General features: G+C 38.0%; 1 protein-coding gene across 1 annotated transcript in view; it reads right to left on the reverse strand.

Moving 5' to 3' along the window:
• The window catches only part of CIR1 (corepressor interacting with RBPJ, CIR1), a 47,538-nt gene that overhangs the window by 23,234 nt on the left and 928 nt on the right, over window positions 1–23,376 (reverse strand). Inside the window, exons 2-7 of the mRNA XM_024243278.3 lie at window positions 16,223–16,317; window positions 10,187–10,260; window positions 9,295–9,305; window positions 9,142–9,206; window positions 8,695–8,743; window positions 7,425–7,542 (exon numbers count right to left, since the gene is read on the reverse strand). Of these exons, the coding sequence (XP_024099046.2) occupies window positions 7,425–7,542; window positions 8,695–8,743; window positions 9,142–9,206; window positions 9,295–9,305; window positions 10,187–10,260; window positions 16,223–16,317 (412 nt within the window). The remainder of the gene's footprint in view (window positions 1–7,424; window positions 7,543–8,694; window positions 8,744–9,141; window positions 9,207–9,294; window positions 9,306–10,186; window positions 10,261–16,222; window positions 16,318–23,376) is intronic.

Consider the following 23,376-nt stretch of genomic DNA (forward strand, 5'->3'; position numbering starts at 1 on the left):
GAAGCTTACAAGTTTTACATATAATTTTGAGTATCTGGAGTGGATGAAAACTTATAAAGTTAAGATGATCTTATCAGTAGAAAAGATATTCTAAACCATTTTAGCCCAAAGAAGCATTTTGATTGCCTAATTTAACTTTGCAAAGGAGAAGTAAATCTTATAGCTGGTCTCTGTAAACCTCACAGCTGGAACATTCTAACAGCACCTTGCAGTTTCCAGTGATCAAAGTAAGTTACTTTATATACTAAACCAAGAATTTCATAATAGAAATAATGCAACACCAGGGGGTGCGGTTATCATGAAATAATTACACTCCTGAGAGATTACAGGCACAAGGCTGTACCCCAGGGGTGTGATTATCCCATGATAACCACATCCACTGAAATTGCCTTATTGCAAAAATAATCTCTATTCACTGGTGAGACATTATTCAATAGGTGATTTTTTTTTAAATGAAAAGACTTTTTTTTTAGCTTGAATCAGCAAGTGGATTAGAAAACTGGTCAGTTCATTTTTCATTGCATTCAAATTCAGAACACAACATCATTATTATTTGCTTTCCTATTTGATACAGAATTTTGATTTTGTTTTTGAGAAATCTTTGAGAGTTTCTATTAGCTTTAGTTAAGTACTACTGCTAAATTTAAGTCAAACTTTAAAGGCATTAATTGAGCAATTCAATTTTAAATAACTTGCTTCTATGTACAGTTTTTAATTCTTCTAAAACAATGTTCATTTAAAAAACTTACAAATGTAATGTACCTTCACTAATGGAATTACAGGTAAGACAAAAAGATGAAATTAAAAGTCTCAAGTAATCCTACCACCCAGACACAACCACTGTTAATATTTGTCTATCTCCTTCCAAACCTTTTTCTAAAAGTATCTGTCTCTCTGTCTACATGTCTACCTAAAGATACAAAGAGAAACACAAATGTAACTACTCTGTTTCATAACCTGCTTTTCTTATTTGACCAAAGGTTGTAAACAATGTCCATATCATTAAGAAATCTTCATTATCATTTAATGGGATAATATTCCATTGTAACAATATTCTATAATTACTCAATATCATTTTATTAGACATTTAGGTGTTCTTTCTCTATTTTTTTCTCTGTAGCCCAGGCTGGAGTGCAGTGGCACAATTTCAGCTCACCACAACCTCTGCCTCCCAGGTTTGAGCGATTCTCGTGCCTCAGCCTCCTGAGCAGCTGGGATTACAGGTGCACACCACCATGCCCAGCTAATTTTTATATTTTTAGTAGAGACGGGGTTTCTCAATGTTGTCCAGGCTGGTCTCAAACTCCTGATTTCAGATGATTTGGCTGCCTTGGCCTCCCGAAGAGTTGGGATTACAGGTGTGAGCCACCGAGGCTGGCCTCTCTTTTACTGTACTATTATACACAATCCTTTGTGACTAAATGTTTGAACATATCCATGATTATTTCCTTAGGGTAGATTCATGACTTTGTAATAAGTAAAACATAATTTAAAGAAACAGAAAAAGGTACTTTGCTCCCAAATCATCAATTGTTCTTACATATAGTTTAAGCTGATGGTTCTCAACCTTGATGATGCCTAAGAAATAGATCAGTAACTTTCATCATTTTATGTGGCATCACAGATGGTGAAAGTTACTGATATTTTAAATCATAATTTTATCATAGAGTTCAGATATTCTAAGATACAAGATTTAAGAAATTAAAATATCCAATGTATTTACAAGTATTTGTTCTCAAACCATGTCAGTTTGAATGGAAAAACTGGAAATGGAAATTTCCCTAACATCTTATTCTATAAAGACTGAGACAAAGAATTAATTTAGTCGGCTAGTTATTTCTCATCATGAACATAGCTTTTACAACACACCAGTAACTCTGCTTTTTTTAGCTGTTCCAATTATTCTGAAAATAAGTTTAATATGGGAGTACAAAGGAAAACATTAGCCTTCTGAAGAATATCATGTGACATTCAATGTTTGAAAAGCCTAAATTTTAAGTTTCTTTTTAATCACACATTTTAATTTTAAAATAAAATTACCTGTAATTTCACCTAATTAACATACTACTTTCATTTTTGTTTCTTTCCAGTCCTAATTTACATGCCCATAGATTTATATTAGAATCACAGCATAGATTCAATTGTATTCCTTAGTTTACTTAAGATATCAACAGCTTACTTTGCCATTCCCCTAGGGCTGGATATTTAGACTGTTTACAATGGTGAAAAATTAGAAATGATGTTGAAAATGTCTTCCCTCACCTTGAAAAAAAAAAGCTCTTTCAACACATTACCATCTTTCCTTTTTCTCAATACTATCCCCGTGTGTGTGTGTGTGTGTGTGTGTGTGTGTGTGTGTGTGTATGTTTTGCCTGTTTCTTCACACACACACATACACACACACTCTTCCATGGCATTAATTTTGCTTACAGTGGTTTCACCAAACTTTCAGATCGTGAACGTCATCTTGGAGAGTAACATGCTCAGACTTCTCCCTCCTCTCAGGACTCTTCTTCAACAACCCCTCTGCAACAGGGGCTTGGGAACCAACATTTACACAAAATACTTAAGTGAACCTTTACATTAGGTAAGCTTGAGTAAACACTGGCTACAGCATCAGTGGCCAAGCCCTTTTGGCCAGCTTGTTGAGAGCCACTTAAATCTGTTGCTATCATTTAAAGTCATCCAAGTTAAATCTTCCGTGCTTATGTTTTTCTTTGAATCTTTCTTTTTTGGTCAACCTTTCTTTCTACCTAAGTTTTAATACTTCAGAGCTCATTTTAGTCCCACCTCCTCTATTAGCTACATAATTTAACACTCAGTTACTCTCTATTAAATAGAGCCTTACATAATACCGTACTTTGTTTTCCTGACTAGGTTGTAAACTGGGATTACTCTTTGTTATTTTGATGTGTCTGATTAGATTGTAAATCAGGGGTTGTGCCTGTATCTTCTATGAGCTTGGGTTCAAAAAATAAAACTTACTGGCTGATGTGCAAGATGTCAAATACAGAATTGGCAAATACAATTATTTCAAAAAGTAAGCAAAAAACTTCAGTGCTAAGAATTAAGCAAATGCAGGCAGAGAGATGTTAAGCAGCTTGCCTAAAGTTACACAGATACTAGGTAGCAAAGCAGTTAGCTATGTATGGAGCTACATAGACGCCTGGCTGTAAACCTGGTAGCTGTGTAGCTCCACAACTCCTCAGTCTGTGTGCTTAACCACTAAGTACATGGCTTCTCAGAACTGATGGTTTCCTCTATAAGAAAGGTTATTCCTTTTGCCTAAGATGCTCAATACTCTTTTCCCATGTCTTGCATGCCAGCATCCTTCCTGTCATTTAGGTCTCAGCTTAACATTGCTTCCTTAGAGAAGCCCTTCCTGATCACTTAATCTAAAGTAATTCTCCATTTAGTTCTTATCACAGTATCCAATTAAACATTCATCACAGAACTTATAAATACCTGATATTTTCTTATTTATTAGTTTACTGTGTGTCATTCCCAATATAATGAAAGGTTTGGTATTTTGTTCCTAGAGCCTAGAACAAGGCCTGGCACAGAAAAAGTGCTCCATAAACGATGACTGAATAAATATGTTTATCTTACCAACCACTGATGAACATTTAGGGTTGCTGCCAATCTTTCACGACTATAAATCTTTGAAAATCTGCCTTATCACATTTTTTTTAATAAATTACTGGAAGGCAAATTTCTAGGTAAAAAGGTATGCATGTTTTTCAGGCTTTTGATATATATCAGCAAATATATAACCTCTCCAGAAAGGTTGCTCTAATTTATCAAGAGAGGATTAAAATGTTCATTTTGGCTGGGCACGGTATATCACACCTGTAATCCCAGCACTTTGGGAGGCTGAGGTGGGATGATCATTTGAGCTCAGGAGTTTGAGACCAGCCTGGGCAACATGGTGAAACCCCATCTCTACAAAAAGTACAAAAATTAGCTGGGCATGGTGGCTTATGCCTGTGAGTCCCAGCTACTCAGGAGGCTGAGGTGAGGGGATTGCTTGAGCCTGGGAAGCAGAGGTTGCAGTGAGTTGAGACCTGTGTCACTGCCCTCCAGTCTGGGCAACAGGATGACACTCTGTCTCAAAAAAAAACCTAAAAAGCAAAATAAAATGTTCATTTTACCACATTTGTGCCAACACTGGATGCATACCTTCTAAAAATCTTTACCAAGGTTTGATGGGCAAAAAGGTAACATATTTTAGTTTTCATTCCTTTGGTTATTAATGTTGTTGAAAATATTTTCATATGTTTAATGGCCATCTGAATTCCTCCTTTTGTAAACTATCTTTATGTCCTTTGCTCCTTTGTGTTTGTGTATTCATCTTTTTCATATTGACTTGAAAGAACATTTTTGTTTTTGAGACAGTCTCGCTTTGTCACCTGGGCTGGAGCACAGTGGTGCAAACCTGGCTCACTGCAGCCTCAACCTTCTGGGCTCAAACAATCCTCCTGCCTCAGCCTCTCAAATAGCTGGGACTACAGGTGCAGACCACCAAGCCCAGCTAAATTTTTTTGTATTTTTTGTAGAGATGGGGTTTCATCATGTTGCCCAGGCTGGTCTCAAACTCCTGAGCTCAAGCAATCCTCCTGCCTTGGGCTTTCAACGTGCTGGGATTACAGGCATGAGCCACCACGCCCAGCCCTGAAAGAACATTTTATATGTTAGGGGTATCAGCCTCATGCAGAGAAACCATACTATTTCCACAAACGTAATGCTTCTCATCTTCTCCCACCCAGGTGCTCAATTCATTTAGATACAGAAAAAGAATCACTAATATGTAGACTTCTTAAGCCTGGTTACATAAATGTTAAAACTTGATAGGAACCAAATACTTGAGCATTTTTTCTACTTCATTCACTTGATCCTGAAAAAGTTCATTTTACTAAGGAATAGTACCACAGTAAAACCCCACCATAAGAGGGTTCCACAAATGTCAATTGTATAAATTGAGTGACTGAGTTATTATAAAGTTAATGAATAGAAATGGAGGGCTGGAGGGCCGGGAGCGGCTCACGTCTGTAATCCCAGGACTTTGGGAGGCCGAGGCGAGTGGATCACGAGGTCAGGAGATCAAGACCATCCTGGCTAACATGGTGAAACCCCATCTCTACTAAAAATACAAAAAATTAGCCAGGCGTGGTGGTGGGCACCTGTAGTCCCAGCTACTCGGGACGCTGAGGCAGGAGAACGGCATGAACCCGGGAGGTGGAGCCCGCAGTGAGCCGAGATCCCGCCACCGCACTCCAGCCTGGGTGGCAAAGCAAGACTCTGTCTCAGAAAAAAAAAAAAAAGAAGAAAGAAATGGAGGGCTGGAGAAGAGCCAATAACCAGCTTTATTATATCTGAATTCACATAATTGTGGGCATGTTTTTTTGACGTTTTAGTGTTTTCAATACTCTTAAAAACAGGTTAACTATTCAGTTAGCACAAGTTCTTTTGAATGTTAGCAGACTTTCTAATACAGACTCAAAAGAAATCAAGTCTACTGATTATTAAAAGAAAGCACTGAGTCTGGAGTCTATACTACTCAGGCTCAGAGTTACACAAGGCTGAGACATACAGACAACTACTTCTGCCTGTCCCAAGTCAACCCATGAGTCATGCAGTCGCAGGGGCACTATAAGGTTCGAGTGAAAGAAAAGATGCAATCCCTTCCAGAAAACAGGTTATACTTCCAGATATAACAACAAATCCCTGTGACTAAAAAAGAAGTGGTCAGAAATATTTGAGCCAATGGGTATATAACGTACACCACTCCATTTTCGTTGGGGCTTTATTTCCTTTGAGGCCTTTCTCCCTTCTTCTACTAGTTAGCTGGGGGCAAGGGAGGAGGAGGCATTAGGTATGTAAGCTTTTAAGGGTACCTGTACTGTGGTATCAGTGGGATGTTCTTTTGTCAGAGATTGCCAGACCTATTGTCTCACCTGACAATACTGAGCGAATAATTTCCTTCTACGTAAACTGCACAAATAGTTTCCTTCTACTTAAAAGGTGGTTACTGGCCAGGCATGGTGGCTCAGGTCTGTAATCCCAGCACTTTGGGAGGCTGAGGCAGGTGGATCAATTTGAGCCCAGGAGTTCGAGACCAGCCTAGGCAACATGGCAAAACCCTATCTCTACTAAGAAATACAAAAACTAGCCAGGCATGGTGGTGTGTGTCAGTAGTCTCAGCTAGCTACTCGGGAGGCTGAGGTGGGAAGAGAGCTTGAGCCCAGGAATTGGAGGTTGCAGTGAGCCGAGATTGCGCCACTGCACTCCAGCCTGGGCAACAGAGCCAGACGCTGTCTCAAAAAAAAAAAAAACAAAAAAAAACCCCCAAACTTATTCATCAAATTCCTAAACTCCTAATAGGAGAACTGGCACTTTGAATCCTATAGCCTGAATCAGCTCGCTGGAAAGAAGCAGGATCTCTAGCTAGTGATTAGTGGCTGAAGAACGTACGTTGATTGAGGGTAAACCCTGGGCTCAGACTGAGGCAGCAGTGAAAGCCAAAGGGAGTCTAAGGAGGTGCATCACAGGCCTTGGTGGCCTGAGAGAACAGGGCTTCATGCCCAGAGCATCTGCTTCAGTAGAGCAGCCCTGCTTTTATATGTTCCGTATACTGAGGTTTCATGTTAGATTTCTTAAAAGAAAAAAAAAAAAGGTGCTAGCTGCTTTAAAAATGCAGGAAATCTCTGAGTTATACTATCACCCTTATTTTAAAATAAGGAGCTGAAGTTCATAAAAGTGAAAGGACTTGCTTAAGGTTACAGGATTAAACAGATTGTTTCTATTATGATCTATTACAAGTTAGGGTTGGATTATTGTGCCTGTTTCAATAATATACTAACAAAGCACTAATAAATTTAAGTTAAAACTTCTCAGTTTAATATCTCTTTAGAAAAAGAACCAAAATAATCTAAACCAAATTAGACCAATTTTTCTGAAGTAGATAGTAATATGTAGGACAGTTACTTACTTTAAGTAAAAAACAATTTTAATGTACTCAGCTTTGTTTTTACCTCTGTACTAAAAAGAGATGGCTGCTGAGGCTTTCAGTACAGTCTATTTTTATAATTCAGGATATGAATATGAGAAATCAGCATTTTTTCCTTCCATTTTTAGGCTACTAGCCTGATAAACTATGTTTAATGTATTTAACTTTAAAACTTAGTTCATAGGGCCTTCGGCTGGAAAAATTAAACTTAATCCTATTATACAGCATTTCAATTCAACATATATGAACAGAGTTTCCCATTAATCATATTTTGGGAATGGTCTTAGTCAAAAACAAACAAACAAACAAGCCACACACACAAACCCAAATAAAACAATACCCAGAAACAGTAAAGAAAAATGTTGTTTTATCTTTCCTTGTTTGTCCTCTCCCGAAACAAATCATGTGTAGTGCCTACCTGAGCCATCAGTGGGAACCGAACTTGCATTGATTCCAGAAAGACCAAACAAAGGACATTCTCGATCTGTGTTGACATGACCCCATTTGTGACATTTAATGCACCTCACATTTCGAACCTGAGAAATAATGAATGTGATTTTGGTTACTAAAAAAGTAAGAATCTAACCAATGTTCAAATTCCTATTCCTTGATAGAATTTAAGCTAAATTACATTTTTAAAAGATCTCCAGGGAAAAAGACTCCAAACTATGTTTGGTAGTTTAATACAAAGACTAAAATCTTTCACTATAAATTTTGCCTAGAAACTAAGCTGACTCCCATTTCTTTTTGCTTCTCACTTGGTGGCAATATAATGTCATCCAAAAAGAAATGGTAAAATACCAAAAAGAATTATGTCATTATGTGAAGAATTTAAGCTTAAATTCTCTCATTTTAATAAGTAAACCTTTAAAGTTTCAAATTTCAAAACCCGGAGCTGGTAAACATTTTCTGTAAAGGTCCAAATGTAGTAAATATTTTAGGCTTTTTGGGACAGATGTTGTCTATTCTAACTACTCAACTCTGCTGCTGCAGTGGGAAAGCAGCCACAGCCAACAAGTAAATGAATAGGCAAAGCGGTGTTCCAATAAAACTTTCTTTACAAGGATTTGCTGTCTGATGATAGTCTGTCCTGATTCTAAACCAATAATAGATTTAAATCTTTTCTTGACCTTGAGCTGATTCTCCAAATTTTCTGAAAACTGCAGAGACCAATATCATTATAGCTCTCACTACAAAAGTTTGATTCCTGTCTTTTTTTTTTTTTTTTGAGATGGAGTCTCGCTCTATTGCCCAGGCTGGAGTGCAATGGTGCAGTCTCGGATCACTGCAACCTCCACCTCCTGGGTTCCAGCGATTCTCCTGCCTCAGCCTCCTGAGTAGCTGGGATTACAGGCGCCTGCCCCCATGGCTGACTAATTTTTTGCATTTTTAGTAGAGACAGGGTTTCACCATGTCGGCCTGGCTGGTCTCAAACTCCTGACCTCGTGATCCGCCCACCTCGGCCTCCCAAAGCGCTGAAATTACAGGCGTGAGCCACCACGCCCAGCCTGATTCCTGTCTTTTATCAGCTTACTACATTTTATGTTTTCTCCTCTATTCCTTATATTATCTGATACAAATCAAAACCATAGTGCCCCTTTTCAGCTTAAACACCTTTTAGACAACAATATAAAGATACGTTTATTAAATAAAAATTATTCTTACAGAGTAAAATATGTGTCACTTGCCTGAATACCAAAGGGCTGATCTCTGATGTTCATGTCATCTTTGGCATATCTATTAAATAGAGGAAATGTACAAACACAATATTAAGAATAATTTAAAAAATTAAACAGCAGTTAATCAGAAAAATAGTTTTACAGTTCTAAGAACATTATGAAATATATTACTTCAGTAAGAATACAGAACTATAAAATCTATCTAGTATTTCCAAACACCATTTAGTTATTATGTGTCTAGTCTGATAATTTGTGATATTAAAAAAATGAAAAAGTATATAAAACAAGACTATGAGCAAACAGATTAGTTGAATAAGACAGCTAATTAAAATCATTAAAAATAACTTTTCACATCAGTTGCCTCCTCTAATGACTAAAAAAGCAACATAAGATGGGATATCAGTAAATATAAATTTAATGATACATATCTTGTCTTAAAAGTAAACCAATCCCTACTTTTCTCGTGGGGCTCCTTTCTGCCACTCAAATTTGTATTCGGTCTCTCCTTCTGTTTCTTCTTTCTAAAAACATTCATTGAAAATTCTTTTAATTTTTCCATATAATACAATCAATTGCAAGTAAATTCAGACATAGAAAATAGCACTTTACCTCTTTGTTTTCTTGATTGCATATCAAAAATATGGAAGAAAAAAGGTATGACAAGTTAAAAACTTCAATATAAAAATCTACTGTATACACTATGATATCATGTTATTTAATTGTCACTTATAAGAATTCATTAGTTTGACTTTTTTTCTTCTTTCACATGATAAAAATTCAGACCACTGCAGGATAAAATACAAAATTAAAATTAATAAGTATGTTAATTCCGTTTTTAAACTTTTTACTGTTCATTGACAGTGAATATTATGTTTTTTATTTACAAATGCATTAAATATTTAGTAAGAAGGACTAAAGATACATATGCAAATTATGACAGAATAAGTGTACTTTGGACATGAAGGTTTTTTCCTTCTCAAAGGGCACATTATGAAATATTATCAGATTAGAAAGATATTTTTTAGTATTTATTCTGTTGTATGATTATAGTTTTTATTATCTTCACAGGATAACAGCAATTTTAAAAGATGGAGAGCAACTTTAAAAAAATATGTCATAGTACTTTTCCATCTTTAGCTGCAAACACATCAAAGACTTACAAGAAAAGGAAGGAGGCCAGGCGCGGTGGCTCACGCTCGTAATCCCAGCACTTTGGGAGGCCGAGGCAGGTAGATCACGAGGTCAGGAGTTCAAGACCAGCCTGGCCAACGTGGTGAAACTCTGTCTCTACTAAAGATACAAAAATTAGCTGGGCGTGGTGGCGTGCTCCTGTAATCCCAGCTACTCGGGAGGCTGAGGCAGGAGAATTGCTTGAACCCAGGAGGTAGAGGTTGTAGTGTGTTGAGATGGCACCACTGCACTCCAGCCTGGACGACAGGGCAAGACTCTACCTCAAAAAAAAAAAAAAAAAAAAAAAAAAGAAAAGGAAGGAGGTAAGTACCTTTTTTAGCTCCTGGTGGGGCTTCATACATGAAATTAAGGCCATTCTTTACACGTTCATCTCCCATAAGCAATCTAAGTGAAACAAGACAAAGTTAACGATTTTATGTAGGACAAAAAAAAAATTATAGAATAATCCACTCCCCACCAAAAAGCCTAAGGGAATTAAGATAAAATATTTTTGTTAGAAACAGAATTCTAAAACTTTACTCCACTAACTAGATTACATCTGAATGGAAATTAAACAGTGCTGTCTCTTTAGTAACTGGTTATAAGCTCTGAGACTTTCTTACTACCTGAAAGATCCTACCCATCCTAACAAAAAAGGGGAAAAATAACATGGTCATTTTTCTTACAGGATTTTCTTAAACCCTGAAATGCTGTGGAAATTATGACAACTTTGAAATCCCATATGCCATCACAAATTTACAATTTAGTTAAATAGTGCCAACACTTTTTCTTAATTGTAAGGGATCAAAAGGTTTTGTTTTTTCCCACCAAAAAAAGAAAAGGCAAAGGAATCAGTTTTGGAAAAAATTAGTCTCTCAGGGATTTCTTTAGGAAGTCAAATCCAACCAGGGCTTGTAAGAGTCACAGTAAATGAGAAAATAAAATTCTTTCGCGAGGTGAGTGAAAAAAGAATAATTTAAAGAAAGTCTACAGCTGGGCACAGTGGCTCACACCTGTAATCCCAGCATGTTGGGAGGCCAAAGCAAGTGGATCACCTGAGGTCAGGAGTTTGAGACCAGCCTGGTCAACATGGAGAAACCCTGTCTCTACCAAAAATATAAAAATTAGCCAGGTGTAGTGGTGCATGCCTGTAATCCCAGCTACTCGGGAGGCTGAGGCAGGAGAATCACTTGAACCTGGGAGGCGGAGGTTGCAGTGAGCCGAGATCGTGCCACTGGACTCCAGCCTGGGCGACAGAGCCAGGCTCTGTCTCAAAAACAACAACAGCAAAAAAGTCTACACATGCCAACTAGTATGATGGACTCAGTGTCTGATGCATGACAAAAATCACATTCTTTATAGTTCTGTTTTAACACTAAAAGTTCCCTGTTTGAGTTCTGTTTAAAAAAAGATACACTAGGCTTTTTAGAAAAAAAAGCTCTGTAACAAATGGAATGACTGGTTCAGTCAAAGTTTTAATTCGTAACATCCAAGTAAAAATAATAAAGAAGAAGGCTAAAGAGTGAATATAGTTTCTCCTTATATTTGGAAAAGACAATCACAAAGGATATATGACATGATTATAATTCCTCTCCTTATATCCACTGGATTCTATAAAGACCTGTAAAAAAGAAGCAAAAGGCCACAGGGATCTACATCCAATAGATGTAGACATAAATAGAGTGATATTCAGCAATAAAAGGGACTGAAGTACTGATACATGCAATACCATGGGTCAACTTCAAAAGCATTACGCTATGTGAAAGAAGCCAGTCACAAAAGACCACATTACATATGATCTAATTTATAGGTCATGCCCAGAATAGGTAAATCTATAGAGACAGCAAGTAAATTAGTGGCTGCTCAGCGCTGAGAGGTAGAAGAGGAAAAAGGCAGGGGAATGAGAAGTGACTGCTAATGGGTAGAATATTTCTTTTTTGGATAATGTAAATGTTCTGAAATTAGATTACAGTGATGGCTCCAAAAGTCTAAATATATTTAAAAACAACAAACACTTTAAACAAGTGTATAAGTTACATCTTAAATTCACATCATTAAAAATATCAAAATCAGTTGGGCACGGGGGCTCACGTCTGTAATCCCAGCACTTTGGGAGGCTGAGACGGGTGGATCACCTGAGGTCAGGAGTTCGAGACCAGCTTGGCCAACATGGTGAAACTCCGTCTCTACTAAAAATACAAAAATTAGCCAGGTGTGGTGGCGGACGCCTGTAGTCCCAGCTACTCGGGAGGCTGAGGCACAAAAATCACTTGAACCTGGCGGGCAGAGGTTGGAGTGAGCCGAGATCACGCCACTGCACTCCAGGCTGGGCAATAGAGTGAGACTCCATCTCAAAAAAAAAAAAAAAAAAATCAAAATCAAATACACTGAAAGCCAAGCTCAGTATCACTAGTTATTAGGGAAATGCAAATCAAAATCACAATGAGATATCACCTTGCACTTACTGGCTGGCTATCTTCCAAAAAAAAAAAAAGGAAAATAATAAATGTTAGAGAGGATATGGAGAAACTGAAACCCAAGTCCATTACTAGTAGGAAATGTAAAATCGTGCAGTCACTGTGACAACCAGTTTTATGGTTCCTCAAAATGCTAAATATAAACCTACCATGTGATCCAGCAATTCCGCTCCTAGGTGTATACCCAAAGGAACTAAAAACAAGGACTTGACCAGGTATTTCTATGCCAATGTTTACAGCAGCATTATTCACAATAGCCAAAAGGTGGAAGTAACCCAATACTCAAACAGATGGATAAACAAAATGTGGTATGTACATACAAAAGAGAATTATTCAGCCACAAAAAGGAATACAGTGCTGATACATATTACAACATATATGAACCTTGGACACATTATACTAAGTGAAACAAGCCAGACACAAAGGAACAAATATATGATTCAATTTATATGAGACATTTAGAATAGGCAAATTCATAGACACAGAAAGTAGAATGGTGGTTGCCAGGGGCTGTGGGCCAAGGGGAATTGGGAATTCTTCTTTAATGGTTTAATGGTTACCAAGTTTCTGTTTGAGATAGCAAAAAAGTTTTGGAAATGATGATGGTTCACCACACTGAATTTAAGGGTACACTGAATTGCACACGTAAAATGGTAAATTTTATGCAATATATATTTTACAAACAAACCCACAGACAAACCATTTCACTTATATTTGTATTTTTTTATTTATTTCTCTTTCTTTGTTTTTTTGTTTTTTTTTAGAGACAAAGTCTCACTATGTTGCCCATGCTGGTCTCAAACTCCTGGACTCAAGCAATCCTCCTGCCACAAAGTGTTGGGATTACAGGCATGAGCCATCGTCCCCAGTCCAATTCATTTATATTGAAACAAAAATAATAATAAAACCCAAACTAAAAGATTGTTTCCCACTTTATGCAAAAGTCAACACATATATAAAATAAAAGGTAAAGGTATAATATCGGTATTTTTGTTTTAACCTCAACTAAAAATTTACATAGATTTTTTTGACATCCCATAAAATCTTTGTATGTATCTAGACAGAATAATAAATGTGATTTTCAGCTGGGCGTGGTGGCTCATGCCTGTAATCCCAGCACTTTGGGAGGCCAAGGTGGGAGGATTGCTTGAGTCCAGGAGTTCAAGATCAGACTGATCAACACAGTGAGTGAGAGAACCTGTCTCTACAGAAAAGAAAAAATTACCCGGGTGTGGTTGTGCGCGCCTGTAGTTCCAGCTACTCATGAGGCCAAAGCAGGAGGATTGCTTGAACCCAGAAGTTTGAGGCTGCAGTGAGTTATAATCGTACCACTGCACTCCAGCCTGGGCAACAGAGTGAGACCTTCCTCTCAAAAAAAAAAAAAAAAAAAAAAAAAAAATTTTTTTTCATCTTAGGAAAAAAGTATAAAGTGGCTAAAGTGATTGATATAATAAACATTAAGAAATCTCTATGACAGTAAAAACTTAAAAGAGAAACAACAGATTACTGAAGAATGAAATTGGCTATCAAAAACAGTACTTTTGAATGAGGAAGAAATAAACACTTGGCAAATGACCAATTACTCATAAATTTGCATTCAAATGACCAAACCTAGAAGTAATAACATCTCAGTAGCAATGAACACACTTAGTGCTCAGATCCTGGTTTCTAAATATCATTCACCAATGAAAGGAATCTGGGTGCCTTGGAAAACTGGTTGATTCCAGTGCTGCAGCAAGGAAAATAAAAGACGAGTCTGACCATCTCGTGGGACCAGAAGCAGCATTAAAAAAAAAGAAACAAAAAAAAAAAAACAGGGTCGGTGCATGTTAAATGGATATACAAGCCAATCTAACAAAGCTCTCAATGGCCCAAACTGAAACAACTGGAGCAAGAAAATAAGTAACAATAGTATTATATTATAATCCAAAGAATTAAATAAACAGCCATGAGTCCATATTGATAGAAAATTAATAATAACTAGATAAGGGAAATTCTTCCTTACAGAGGAATTCAAATTAATAAATGTAGAGGGAATGATAGAAATAGAAAATAACCATTAGAACATCACAGAAATAAATAACTGATGCAGGCAAGATCTATTGATGAATACCAAAATTAGGCAAAAGTCCAAGGAGAAACAGGGTATTTGCAGGGCTTCAAATATTAATTAAAAGGGAAAATAGTAACTTTTTTTTAAGATAAAGAATAAACATGAACACTGTGATCTGTTTCAAACCTAGTTTTCCACCTCCACTCTGTTTTTATCCCTCTAACTCAACAACTGTTTCCTGAACACCGTCTCCATTTTCCAATATGTTTTTACTATTAATAATATAAAAATAAGGTTTTTTGTTGTTGTTGTTTGAGACGGAGTTTCGCTCTTGTTGCCCAGGCTGGAGTTCAGTGGCATGATCTTGGCTCATCACAACTTCTGCCTCCCAGGTTCAAGCAATTCTCCTGCCTCAGCCTCCTGAGTAGCTGGGATTACAGGCATGTACTACCAGGCTTGGCTAATTTTGTATTTCTTAGTAGAAACGGGGTTTCTCCATGTTGGTCAGGCTGGTCTCGAACTCCCGACCTCAGGTGATCTGCCCACCTTGGCCTCCCAAAGTGCTGAGATTACAGGCATGAGCCACCGCACCCGACCAAATTAGGGTTTTTAAACAGTGATGCTATTGACATTTTGAACTAGATAGTTCTTTGTTGTGTGGAGCTGTCCTGTGCATTGTAGGCTGTTTTGCAGCATCCACAGTCTCCACCCACTAGATGTTGATAGCACCCCAGTCCGCAGTTGTGACAATCAAAACATTGTCAAAACAATGTCTCCAAACATTGCCACATGTTCCCTGGGCAGGGTGCGGGGGAGAGGGGAGTGCAAAAAACGGTGCTCAGTTGAGAACACCTATCTAAATGCTTATCATTCTTCAGAGTTCAGCTTAAATGTCACCTCTTCCATAAAGTCTTTCGTTATCCTAAATAGAATTATTCTTTCCTATACTGGAAATACATGCTGTATTTTTAAAAGCAGTGTATGTTTTTAATACATCAGTTATTATATTTGGCCTTGAACTATATGTATGTATCTCTTACTAGGGTTTCTTAAGGGTAGAGAGAAACTACACTTCACACACTTTTATAGGTCCCTATAATACCACTTATTGCCGCGCATGGAGTAGGTACTCAATAAAAGTTACTAAGATTAAATGAAATTAGTGAGAAAGCTACTTAACTTTTATTTCTTTAACTTTCCTCTCAATATATTATATTTTAAAGAGTAGTAATAGTTTAGTATTACTTTGCTAAATTTCATATTTTGATTGAAAACTGAACTTCATGGACAATTTACCAAAACACCACTATTCGGTTGCTTGATTAACCAAGAGAAACCAGCTTCAGTGTTAGATCTGCATATACAAACACAATAGCTAAAGGCAGGTACCATGTTAGAAGACACCAATGAAGAACTCTAGTCACGATACAGCTTTTAACAGAACAATGACATGCATGTCAAATAAAGTCACTTTACTTTTCCTCTTGAAAGTATCCTGGGTATCTTTTCTTTTGAGTATGTTAAAGAAATAAGTTTGTAAGAGGTCTCAGCAGTTCAAGTATAGACATGATTGTTCTTCTAAGCTTTGCCTAATTTGAGACTTGCTCAAAGACTGTATATGAGTCACATGAATCTATATTTTACGTGAATTATGGGTAAAGCTGGAAAAAGTGGCCATCTACAGGTATGAGAGTAAAAGAGATAGCCCTCATGGAAAGAAACGAATCCTATAATTGGGTATTTGATTCCAAAAAACTGACTTAATATATCATTCAGTAGGAAAATATTCCCATGAAATTGATAATTCTAGATATACTGGCATAACAGAATTTCTTACCTATTATCATATGATTCTTGTTCTTTAAGATATTGCTGCATCAATTCTTCTTGTTTCTTCTTATCATATGATATTTTCTGTTCTGCCATCCATACCTAGATTAGTGAAGTAAAAATGCAAATTAAATTGTTGGATTTAAATTAAAGTCTGCTTTTCTTGTATAATAAAATATAAAATGCAATTGTTTAAAGCAGGAGTGCCCAATCTTTTGTCTTCCCTGGGCCACAGAAAACACACTAATACACAGTGGAAGAAGAATTGTCTTGGGCTGCACAAAATATACTAACGATAGTCAATGAGCTAAAAAAAAAAAAAAAGGGAAAAAAAATCTCATAATGTGTTAAGAAAGTTTACAAATTTGTGTTGGGCCGCATTCAGAGCTGTCCTGGGCCACATGTGACCCACAGGCCAAGAGCTGGATAAACTTGGCTGAAAGTTTACAACATAATCCAATTTGGCCGTAATTAAATCATTACAAATTAACACCTGAAAAATCTGAAGTGCCTTGATACGAGTTCTTTTTATTTTTGAGACGGAGTCTGGCTATTACCCAGGCTGGAGTGCAGTGGCACGATCTTGGCTCACTGCAACCTCTGCCTCCCAGGTTGAAGTGATTTTCCTGCCTCAGCCTCTGGAGTAGCTGGGATTACAGGAGCCTACCACCACACCAAATTAATTTTTTTGTATTTTTAGTAGAGAAGGGGTTTCGCTATGTTGGCCAGGCTGGTCTTGAACTCCTGACCTCAGGCAATCTGCCTGCCTCAGCCTCCCCAAGTGTTGGGATTACAGGCGTAAGCCACTGTGCCCAGTCCATAGAATGCTTTATATCAAGTTTTGGTTTTTTAAAAGCTGTACTTATAGTTTAAATTATGTTAACTATATTCATAGGTAGTCAATGTTATACATTTCTTATATATCCTTCCAAGATGTTCTAATATATATATATATATATGCAAAAGAACATATACAACATTCTTCTTATATAAATGGTAACATACTTTACACCAACACACACACGTACACAAAATATGTAAAAAATAAAATTATATACCATGGAGATCTGATATGGTTTGGCTGTGTCCCCATACAAATCTCATCTTGAATCATAGTTCCCATAATCCCCATGTGTCATGGGAGGGACCCGGTGGGATGTAATTCAATCATGGGGGTGGTTACACTTCATGCTGTTCTCATGACAGTGCGTGAGTTCTCACGAGATCTGGTGGTTTTATAAGGCATTTTTCCTCTTTTGCTCAGCACTTCTACTCACTGCTACCATGTGGAGAAGGACATGTTTGCTTCCCCTTCTGCCATGATTCTAAGTTTCCTGAGGCCTCCTCAGCCCTGTCAATTAAACCTCTTTCCTTTATAAATTACTCAGTCTTGGTTAATTCTTCATAGCAGCGTGAGAATAGACTAATATAGTAAATTGGTATAGGTAGAATGGAGTGCTGCTAAAAGGATACCCGAAAATGTGGAAGTGACTTTAGAACTGGGTAACAGGCAGAGGTTGGAACAGGAAAATGTGGGAAACTTTGGAACTTCCTAGAGAATTGGAGGGCTCAGAAAACAGGAAGATGTGGGAAAGTATGGAACTTCCTGGAGACTTGTTGAATGGCTTTAATCAAAATGCTGATAATAATATGGATAATGAAGTCCAGGATGAGGTGGTCTCAGATGGAGATGGGAAACCTTTTGGGAAGTGGAGCAAAAGTCTCTCTTGCTATGCAAAGAAACTGGTGGCATTTTGCCTCTGCCCCAGAGATCTATGGAACTTTGAACTTGAGAGAGATGACTTAAGGTATCCGGTAGAAGAAATTTCTAAGCAGTAAAGCATTCAAGGGGAAGCACAGCATAAAATTCTGGAAATTCTGCAGCCTGACAATGCAATAGAAAAGAAAACCCTATTTTCTGGGGAGAAATTCAAGCTGGCTGCAGAAATTTGCATAAATAATGAGAAGTAGAACATTAATCACCAAGACAAGGGAAAATGTCTCCAGGGTATGTCAGAGGCCTTCACAGCAGCCCCTCCCATCACAGGCCTGGAGGCCTAGGAGAAGGAAAAAAGTGGTTTCCTGGGCCAGGTCCAGCCTCCCAACTGCTGTGTACAACCTTTGGTCTTCGTGCCCTGCATTCCAGCCACTCCAGCTATGGCCATTGCTTCAGAGAATGCAAGCCCCAAACCTTGGCAGCTTTCATGTGATGTTGGGCCTGCAGGTGCGCAAAAGGCAAGAACTGAGGTTTGGGAACCTCAGTTTTCCCAGATTTCAGAAGATGTATGGAAACACCTGGATGTCCAGGCAGATGTTTGCTGCACGGGTGGAACTCTCTTGGAGAACCTCTACTAGGGCAGTGCGGAAGGGAAATGTGGGGTCGGAGCCCCCACACAGAGTCCCTCCTGGGGTACTGCCTAGCGGAGCTGTGAGAAGAGGGCCACTGTCCTCCAGACCCCAGTATAGTAGATCCATCAACGTGCACCATGTGCCTGGAAAAGCCACAGACACTCAACACCAGCCCATGAAAGCATCCAGGAGGGGGGCTATACCCTGCAAAACCACAGGGGCAGAGCTGCCCAAGGCTGTGGGAGCCTACCTCTTGCATTAGCACACCCTGGATATGAGACATGAAGTCAAAGGAGATCCTTTTGGAACTTTAAGGCTTAATGACTGCCCTATTGGATTTTGGACTTGCATGGGGCCTGTAGCCCCTTTGTTTTGTCCAAATTGTCCCATTGGGAATGGGTATATTTACCCAGTGCCTGTACTCCTATTGTATCCAGGAAGTCATTAACTTGCTTTTGATTTTACAGGCTCATAGGTGGAAGGGACTTGCCTTGTCTTACATGAGACTTTGGACTTAGACATTTGAGTTAATGCTGGAATGAGTTAAGACTTTGGTGGACTGTTGTAAGGGCAGGATTGTGTTTTGAAATGTGAGGACATGAGATCTGGAAGGGGCTGGGGTGGAATGATATGGTTTGGCTGTGTCCCCACCCAAATCTCATCTTGAATTGTAGTTCCCATAATCCCCGCGTATCATGGGAGGGACCCGATGGGAGGTAACTGAATTATAGGGTCTGTTACCTCCATGGTGTTTTCATGATAGTGAGTTCTCACGAAATCTGATGGATTAAACCATTAGAAAAGGAGCTTTTCCTCTTTTGCTCGGCATTTCTCCTTGCTGCCACCATGTGAAGAAACACGTTTGCTTCCCCTTCTGCCATGATTTTAAGTTTCCTGAGGCCTCTCCAGCCCTGCAGAACTGCGAGTCAATTAAACTTCTTTCCTTATAAATTACCCAGTCTCAGGTATTTCTTCATAGCAGCATGAGAACAGACTAATACTAATACAAGACTAATACGGATCAGTAAACAAACACTTTCTTCTTTTGGGTGGTAACGTTGCATATTGTGGGACTATACCATAATTTATAATTTATTTATCTCCTACTATATAAATGGGCACTTAAGAAATTTCCAGTATTTTGCTATTAAAAACTTTGCCGCAAGAACTCAATACACAGGTAATTTCAAACACATTTGACAGGGTTTTGAAAAGGATCAAGGCATGGCCAAGGGAAAAAACAGGGCACGATATTACTGGCAGAGAGAATGACTCAGGCAAAGGCCCAGAGATATAAAATAGAACGTAAGTAGTTCAATATTACTAACATATAAAATCTGAGGTTGGGCTGAGGTGGGCACATCACCTTAAGTCAGGAGTTCGAGACCAGCCTAGCCAACATGGTGAAACCCCATCTCTACTAAAAATTCAAAAATTAGCCAGGTGTGGTGGTGTGTATCTGTAATCCCAGCTACTCGGGAAGCTGAGGCAGGTGAATCACCTGAGCCTGGGAGGTAGAGGCTTCAGTGAGCTGAGACTGCATCACTGCACTCCAGCCTGGGCAACAGAGTGAGCCTCCCTCTCAAAAAATAAATAAATAAATAAATAAATAAATCTGAGGTGGGAGAATAGTAGGAGGGGAGAAGGAGAAAAACTATGGAGTGAGATTACTTGGACTCAATCCTGTAATATTTTAATAAGGGGTTGAAAGAGATCAGATTTGTGCTTAAAAAAAGACAATTCTATCGAAATAACTTACATCCATACAATGGAATATTATTTAGCAATAAAAAGGAAAAAGTACTGATACATGCCATACCATGGATAACTTCAAAAACATTATGGTGAGAGTAGCCAGTCACAAAAGACCACAGATTGCATGATTCCATTTAAATGAATTTCCAGAATAGGCAAATCCACTAACAGAAAGTAGATTAGTGCTTGCCTAGGGCTGGAGAGAGGGAGAAGAGTTAAGGAGAAATGGGAGTGACTAACAGGTATGGGGGTTTCTTTTTTTTTTTTTGAGACAGTGTCTCACTCTGTCACCCAGGCTGGAGTGCAGTGGTGCAATCTTGGCTCACTGCAATCTCCGCCTCCCAGGTTCATGCGATTCTCCTACCTCAGCCTCCCAAGTAGCTGGGATTACAAGCGCCCGCCACCACACCCAGCTAATTTTTGTATTTTTAGTAGAGACAGGGTTTCACCATGTTGGCCAGGCTGTCTTGAATTCCTGACCTCGGGTGATCCGCCAGCCTCAGCCACCCAAAGTGCAGAGATTACAGGCGTGAGCCACCGTGCCCGACGGGGGTTTCTTTTTGGGGTGATGACAAAGTTCTAAAATTGTTTGTGGTAATGATTACTTAACTCCATGAATATATTTTAAAAACCACTAAATTGTACATTTTACATGGGTTTTGTATGATATGTAAATTTATCTCAGCAGAGCTGTTAAAATGAAAAATGACTATTCTGATGGCTGTGTAGTGAATGGATTTGAGAGGACTCAAGATTGGAGGCAGTAGAACCACTTAGGAAATGCAACGATATAGGTGAAAGATGACAAGGGTCTGAATTAAGACACAGGCAGTAGTGACAGAAAGGAAAGATGGATTCAAGAGATATTTGGAAGGTAAGACCAATAGCATTCAGTGATTGACTAGATAAAGGAGTGATGGGAAAAGGGATGAATCCTGAGCTTCTGGTTTGGGTAACAGGATGAATGATTGTTTTACTATCTATATTTCTACCCATATGAGATAGCAAGTATAAAAAGAGCTGATTTGGGGTAAAACATTTTTATATCAGATATGTTGAGTTTGAGGTGCCTATAGGATATCAAGATGCAAATGTCTAGTAGATAGCTGTCTTGAGCCACATCAAAGTTAAGAAGAGAAAACTGGGACTGCAGATTTGAGTCATGAGTAAACAGGCTAGTTAAAACGGGCTAGTTGGATGTGATTGCTTGGGGTAAGCATACTAAGTAAGCAAGAAGTGGGCCAAGGATGAAACTCTGGGGAACACTTATATTTTAGGAGCAGGCTAATAAAGATCCAGTGAAGTTGATGGGAAAAGAACAGTCTAATAAGAGAGCTGGAAAACTAGAAGGGAGTAGTTATTACAGCTAAGGGAACAGAGAGTTTCACAAAAAAGGGAGTTTACAGTGGTGCTATTGTCAATAGCCAGTTTGTGAACTGTTTGCCAGTCCACAAGAAGACTAAAGAGCTTGGACCACAATGTAAATTAACTGCTTCCTTCATTAACAAAGTCAAGAAAAAAAAAAGAACAGCTGAACAAAACAGTGTATCCTGTGACATAAATGATTGAGGCAGCACATAACAATACATAACAGAGTGACCAGAAGATATACAGCATTCACTCTTATTTTTGGTGAGCAAATGAGACCTTAAAACCTACCGGACTTTTTATAAGCTTGGGAAACTGAAAACAAACAAGGAAAAAAAGAACCTACTGGACTTTAATAAACCCAACATGCCTAATTTTACAATTAGAATTTTCTTTCTTTCTTTTTAAACATAGATGGGGTCTCACTTTGTTGCCCATGCTGGTCTTGAATTCCTGGCCTCTCAAAGTGTTGGAATTATAGGTATGAGCCACCATACCTGGCCCTTAAAATTTTCATGGTGGAACTCTTTTGCACTCTTTGATCAAACTCCTTTGTTTCTTCCACTTCTATTTCTTAAAAAACAAAACAAAACAAAACAAAACACAACTTTACTGGAGTATGACATATAAAAACCTGTACATATTTAATGTATACAACCTGAGTTTGGTGACACGTATATCCCTGTGAAACCATCACCACAATCTACACTATAAACATATCCATCACCTCCAAAAGTTTCCTCCTACCCTAATAAATTTTTATATTTATCTTCATTTAATATAGTTCCTTTATCCTTAGTTAATAAAGAATGCTAAAGGTTACCCCCTCTCCCCATAAAGTGTTAACTATCTAGAAAGGTCTGCTAATCAAAAACATTTCATTCTTCTCCTCTATCCTGGGAAAAGTATAAAACAGATCAAAGAGGCCAACAATATTTGGTACATTTTACATAACACTTTACACGGATGAGAAGAATGTAGGTTCTAAGCCTATAACTGCTTTACTGAATTTCTCATAGTGGACTTGCAAAAGTTATTCTCCATGGATTTCTTTTTTCTTGTAAGAAAGCTGATACATTGAAATTTATAAAGCGAAATGTCAAAAGTTCCAGTAAAAAGTTATGATTTCTCAGGTATATTTGTCTCTAAACAGCAAATAAGCAAGCACCTGAATTCCATCTAATCTCTTCATTCTTGTAAAAATAGTAACACTGACCCCCTAAGTATGCAGAGAAAGGAAATGTCTGTGTTTGGTGTCAAAAGTTATTGAGCCAACCAAATACAAGAAACCTCTCCCTCCCACAGTTGGAACCACACAAACACAAACTGGTGCAGTGGAAAAATCACTGGGTTAATCAGGTGTTCCAGATCCTAGTTCTGGTACAACATTTAACTAGCTGTGTAACTCTTGGCAAATTTGTTTCCTCATTTATAAAATGAGGAGATGGGGCTTGGATGAATACCAAAGAGCTTTCAAGGTGTATCTGTGTTATTAAAATTTCATGGGGGAGTTATTAAGAAAAAATGTTTAATAAGACTCCTTAGGAAGGTAACAGTGAAAAAAAGTTGAGAATCACTGGTCTAGAAGTGAGAGTATATAGCAGTATCTCATCACCTCAACTCGTTCTAAAAACAAATAAAAGCTTAGTTATTTTCACAAGTTTCTATGTAGGGGCAATCAACATTTTA

This window comes from Pongo abelii, chromosome 11 (assembly GCF_028885655.2).
Source record: "Pongo abelii isolate AG06213 chromosome 11, NHGRI_mPonAbe1-v2.0_pri, whole genome shotgun sequence".
NCBI lineage: Eukaryota > Metazoa > Chordata > Mammalia > Primates > Hominidae > Pongo > Pongo abelii.